Source organism: Myotis lucifugus, unplaced genomic scaffold, assembly GCF_000147115.1.
Source record: "Myotis lucifugus unplaced genomic scaffold, Myoluc2.0 scaffold_9903, whole genome shotgun sequence".
In the NCBI taxonomy this organism is placed as follows: domain Eukaryota; kingdom Metazoa; phylum Chordata; class Mammalia; order Chiroptera; family Vespertilionidae; genus Myotis; species Myotis lucifugus.
Window position 1 is genome coordinate 1 of NW_005880951.1, and position 6,065 is coordinate 6,065.

The following is a 6,065-nucleotide window of genomic DNA, read 5'->3' on the forward strand; positions in this document are numbered from 1 at the left end:
CAGGACATCTTTCCCACAGCCTCCCCTGTGTGGTTCATCACCCAGGGTCTACTGCAAAGTGGATGCACCCTCTCTCCCAAGAGGGCAGTCCCTGGGTCCTGCGCGCAGATCAGGAGTGAACCGGGTGCTTTGTTAAACACTGTGTGTGGACACCCTTGTTTATCATTGGGATGGTTTTACTCGTGAGGTGTTATAGGTACATGCTCCCAGGATGTGGTTAACTTGCTGTGTTGTAATAATGTGTGTACTATGCTACATATATGTGTATTTTTTTAATTTGAAGACAGATAACGAGAGGATATTCTCACAGCACCTTCTGAACCGCCTCCTTCCTGACCACACGTATGCGGTGATCTCTGGCGGTGACCCATTGTGCATCCCAGACCTCACGTGGGAGCAGCTTAAACAGTTCCATGCTACGCATTATCACCCCAGTAATGCCAGGTGATGTTTTGTTTTTAAGGTTGGATGGTGTTGGATTATGAGTTGACTTGCTTTTTCTTACACAGTGATAAGCTTCTCTCACATTTATCAGGGAAATGTTTGCTTAAGAGCCAAGTAAATTGAGACAAGATTCTTTACTTCATAAATTGCCTTTCTCGTTTACTTGGACGCGCAGTCTAAAGGTCTGCAGTGACACTCTTGCAGCCCAGCATGGTGGTAACCCACCTGGAGGAGGGCCTGGGCCCACCCTCCTCATAGGGCGGAGTGACAGGTGCCCATAGCTTCATGCCTCAGTCCCAACAGTGTCCCAGGAATGGCGGTGGCAGTTATTAAACCTTGGATACTTATTTTTTGATAAATTGCTTATTTCAGAGATCACTAAAAATTAAACGCTAATAAAGGGAACTACAAATATGAGGGTTTACCCTCAATACGTGGATTATTGAGCCTAAAATATAAAGATATTTTCTTACATGAGATAATACCATTTTCACATTTAAGAAAATAAAAGACTTGCTCAAAGCCACCTACCACAAATTCAGACTTTCCAGTTGTCCCCCAAATTTGTGACCTAAGTGAGGCCCACAAATTGCCTTTCATCATCATTATGTCTTTTTAGTACCCTTTGTGTAGGATGGTGTCCCCTCTGTTTTCATTGAAACTGAAGAAAGTAGGCAGGTTGCCTCTGGATTTTCTCAAAACTTATGCCAGTGGGGTTTTCTAAAAACTTTCTGGGCGTCTGATTGCCTTTCTGTGGCATTGGTGGATGCGTTCCTGTGTTTCCCAAAGGGGACTTGGCTTCAAAGACTCGGTTACCTTCATAGTTGATGCCTGCATCCCTGCTGCATCCAGATGTCTAGGACCTGCTTACACAGGGGGAAGCTGCAGCTGGTTGCGGGTCCCCACGGTGACAGCGATCCCCACTGTAAAGCTGGTTCCTGCCAGACCAAGGCGTAGGCTGGGGTGGTAACCAGCACCTTGTGGACATGGAGTTCCTCATCCACCTGTGCATGTTCTCATATTCATTGACGATTCTTGCCTGGAGCAATTCCTTCTGTAGAGTTAGTAAAGCTTTCTCAATAATAATTGTACATGAATTAGCTGGGCTTCTGTATAGAAGAGCTTTCCCCATCCGCAGGGCTGTGGGTTACCCTGAAGACAGGATTCTGAGGGGAAAGGCAGGGTGCTTGTTTCCCTTGGCTGTCCAGTTTTGGGGAGAGGCATGGCGGCAGTTGCTCTTCCAATAAAGATACCCTTTTCTTTCTAGCCTTGTTTGGTTTGTTTTATTTTTTAATATCATTATACTCATACACATATTTTTATATATGTGTATATCTGAGGTGTGAGATCACATGGATTTTTTAATTAATCTTTTTATGTTCACATGTCCCAAGTATGGCCCAAGGGAGCTCCCTCAAGCTCATCCTGTCGGACAGTTTCAGTCTTCAGTAACTTTGTTTTCTGTCCTCCTACCCAAACCCAGGCTCTTCCTGCTCCAGGTGTGCAGCTAGTCATTTCCCAAGGTGGCCTGTGACTCATGGGGACAGATATTTATAGACTTGTGTCTGCACGGCGCTACTGTTTGAGTGGAAATTTTTTAAGGATCTTTTAGATACTCATTCCCCAAATGTTTTTTATTTTTTATTTTTTTTTGTTAATTTTCACCTGAGGATATTTTTCCATTGATCTTTTAGAAAGAGGGAAAGATAGAGAGGAACATCAATGTGAGAGAAACACATCAATTGGTTGCCTCCTGCATGCACCCCGACCAGGGCCAGTGCCAGGGAGGAACCTGCAACTAAGATATGTGCCCTGGACCGGAATTGAACCCAGGACCCTTTGGTCCGCAGGTCGATGCCCTATCCATTGAGCCAAACCAGCTAGGGCTCATTCCCAAAATTTTAACCGTAACCGACATTATATTAAAGTAGAAGATCAACTCTATGATTATAACCCTTTCCCCCTGGCTGAATAAATGTGTTGGTTTCAAAACATGTGTAATCTGAAATTTGTAGCCTAAAATTGAACTTTGTGAAATTCTTTATCTTTCAGTCTTACATGGATTATTGTGTTACTGTAGCCAAGGTCACAAAGTAGTTTAACATAAAACTTATTTGGTTTTTGTATCACCGTTAGAGTAGATTTAAATGAAGAGCAGTTATTGCCCAAATTTACATTAATTCTCCTGTACAACTTTTGTTTGGTTTGAACCACCTATTTATAAAAAGGAGCAAAAGCGTCTGTTTGGTGTTTATAGTTAAACTAAGTGTAAAAAAAAAGTGTTCCTCTATAGAGTTCATTTCCACTTTGAAGCCTCTTGTTAGCTAATATATGTGTATGTGTGTATGTATATAAAAAGGCCATCTGTGCTGATTTCTAATCATTTAAACTAAAATAGTCTAATATATTCTCTCAAATTTTTAGGTTCTTTACTTACGGTAATTTTCCGCTAGAACAGCATCTGGAACAAATTCATGAAGAGGCTCTGAGTAAATTTCAGAAAATTGAGCCACGCACCAGCGTGCCGCCTCAGAAGCCTTGGGATAAGCCGGTGAGTGCGCCCAGAGGATAATCAGTGTTTACCAGCCTGTTAGTATGTGGAGACAAAGACTCCAATTGTGTGTTGATAACGGGATTTAAAATGTGGTTGTGACTCTTCTCAAACCTAAAGAAGGTTACAGTAAAGCCTCATTATAACAGACTAATTCAGGCCAGGGGTGTCCATTAAAGCTGAAAGTCCGTTACTTAATAAGGTAGGTTTTCCAAATGCATACCTTAAAAAATTGGCAAATTAATTAGTTTACCTGATTTTACTTATGTGGACACATTTGTGTTATTAAAATTAAGTATGTATGAAAAGTTTAATTTCATAGAAAAGTTTTCTGTATGTATTACTGTCATTTTAAATTTATACTGAATAGGTCTAGTAAATGCGAACATTCACCTGTCATCTCAAGTAAACGGTTGGGGCGTGGCTTAGTGCACATCAGAACATCTGCCACATGAATTAAAACTGCTGCAGAAGGACCCACCATGAGCACGAAGCATTGTGATCATGTGCTAATCCTTTCCCGAAAATTTAGAAGCAGTGGCTCTTGAAATTAATTATGTAGACTATAGTTGTAGACATGTAGTATTTATGTCAGCGAAATTACTACAGTGTTTTTTCCAACATATGGCCTATTCGCTAAAATTTGTTAAAAATAACAGTGAATTCATAACAAAAAATAACCTGTTAATTTAATTACCTTTAAGCAAGTCTTGGTTAAAAGCATATTAAAATCAACTGGGTGTTAATTTTCACATATGACATGTAGACCTGTAATTTTGTGGGTTAAGTCTGAAGTCCATTAAGTTGAGGTTTGCAAAATTGAGTATTTGCTGTATTTTTTTTTTTGTCTAAAGTTTTTCTCCTTTTTCCCTGATTGATGCCCCCCACCCCCACCCCGCCATTCCCACCCCCAAGGGCAAGCTCCCACTGCCCCAGTGTCTGTGTCCATTGGTTATGCTAATATGCATGCATACAAGTTACTGTTTTTGTTTTAAAACAAAGTTAATTTAATGAAAAGCATCTCTTGGACCATTTTATTCCTCTAGGTAATCTATACTAGTTTAAACCCATTCATTCACGTGCTGTGCCTACTTCATGGTTTTACAGAGGGAATTTCAGATCACCTGTGCTCCGGACTCAATGGCCGCAAGTTCCTCTAAACAAACAACCGTCAGTGTCAGCTTCCTCTTACCAGAGTAAGTATCCATGTGGAAGTAGGAGACGCAGGTGAGCAGGGTCAGATTTAGTTCTCTGGTCAGGAATGAATGGTTGGGTGGTTAGGGTTCAGGGTTACAGCAGGTAGGTCTTGGATGTCAGTGGGGTTTCTGACAATGTCTAGAATAGTTTGAGGGGAAATCTCTGAGTAGCTGTTCTGAAGGAAACTAACTTCTTCCTCACTGCATTTAAAGCTCAATTCTAGAGAAAAAACCGGGCTCAGAACAGAAGTCGTTACCATTGGGGTCACAGGTGGCTGAGTATGAGAAGAGCACTGTGAACGCTGCTGAAGGGTGTGGGCAGCAAGGAACCCTGCCTCACTCCACCCGTCATGGTTGTCTGCCCTCAGAAGCTTCAAGGCTGACAGAGTTGCCCCATCTCCGCAGTGTCTTGTCTGCCATGTAGTGTGATAGTGCGGTTCGAATTGAAGTAGTACTATGTCAGAGTGCTTGCACACCCTCCTGCAGTAGCATTCAGTATGCAGCTAAACTGACTTTGTGGTTTGGACTCCCAAAAAAGTCCTAGTATAATTACTCTCTTTTGCTGATATAACTATTAAAATAGAGGTTGGAATGCAAGAATTTCTACTAGAACTTCAACTTCTTTGGAAAAAAGTATAAACGTAGTACTGCTTATAATGATTTTGAAAACGTAAGGGACAATGGTTTTCTCTTTTTCTCTTCAACCCCCCACCCATGTCCCTCTTAAAATGAAGGATCACTGACACATTTGAAGCCTTCACATTAAACCTTCTGTCTTCACTCTTGATCGGCGGGCCCAACTCCCCCTTCTACAAAGCCTTAATTGAATCTGGACTCGGCACAGACTTTTCTCCTGATGTTGGGTAAGATTTATCTTCAGATGAGATCATTGGTTGCTATTGGGGGCAGTTTTGACATTTGACAATGTGACACATTTTTTTTTTTTGTCACAACTGGGGAGGGAGGGTTACTACCATGTGGTGGGTGGGGCCGTGGAGGTAGTATGCTTCACATCCCACAGTCACAGGATGGCCCCTCCTGCCCCAGCACAGAACTGTGCACTGGAGTACGGATCCGGTACAAGTTAACACATTGTAGACCAATGGTTTTACTGCTAGCTTTACCCAGTGATCAGATAAGTTTCTATTGAACGAGTACAAAAACACTTTACATAAATGTTAAAGGGACGCTTTAAAATTAAATACCCATTGCATTTTGAAGTTATTTATTACATGTTCTTACAAGCTAATATCTTTTTTTTTTAAAGTATGATACTTTGTAAAATACTGTGTAATGTGAGTCGAGAATTCTTGTGATCCATCCACAATGTGTTAACTTATGTTCCCTACAGGGGGTATCTGGAAAAAGGCAGCTTTTTAAAGATCTCAGAATGGCATACTGGTATCTATTTTTAAAGTCAGGTTGTTAAATATTGTTAGAAATCTTAAGGTTTTGTAAAACTGAGCAGTTCTCTATTTTTAGGTTTATTTTGCCATAACTCTAAAGTTTAAGTTGTAGTGATGTTTAGAAATGTTAAAAAGATGTGATGTCACTGTGATCAATTATGTCTGAGAAACAGGTATGTGAGGATACGGCTTTCATTGCTTTGTCCTGGAGGACTTGGGAGTTTAATGTTCTTAGCTCTGTTCTGCAGTATATTTGATCTTGAAATGAAGAAGCGCATGGTGAGTGAGTGATGGAAGCCATACGGACTGTAATGCATGATCACCTTTCCTATTCTAGATACAATGGCTACACACGGGAGGCCTACTTCAGTGTGGGCCTGCAGGGGATCGCCGAGAAGGACGTTCAGACGGTCCGAGACATAATCGACAGGACCATTGACGATGTCATCATGTACGTATGACCCTCTG

The 6,065-nt window shown here is 41.3% G+C and overlaps 1 protein-coding gene across 1 annotated transcript; it reads left to right on the plus strand.

The window, feature by feature from the left end:
• Nucleotides 1–283: 283 nt before the first annotated feature.
• LOC102421990 (presequence protease, mitochondrial-like) lies at nt 284–6,058 on the plus strand (the record flags this gene model as incomplete). Its single annotated transcript, XM_006109441.3, has 5 exons — nt 284–444; nt 2,869–2,995; nt 4,103–4,191; nt 4,926–5,054; nt 5,935–6,058. Coding segments are annotated over 5 exons (630 nt in total), but the record flags the coding sequence as incomplete, so codon positions are not given.
• Between the last annotated feature and the right edge of the window lie 7 nt (nt 6,059–6,065).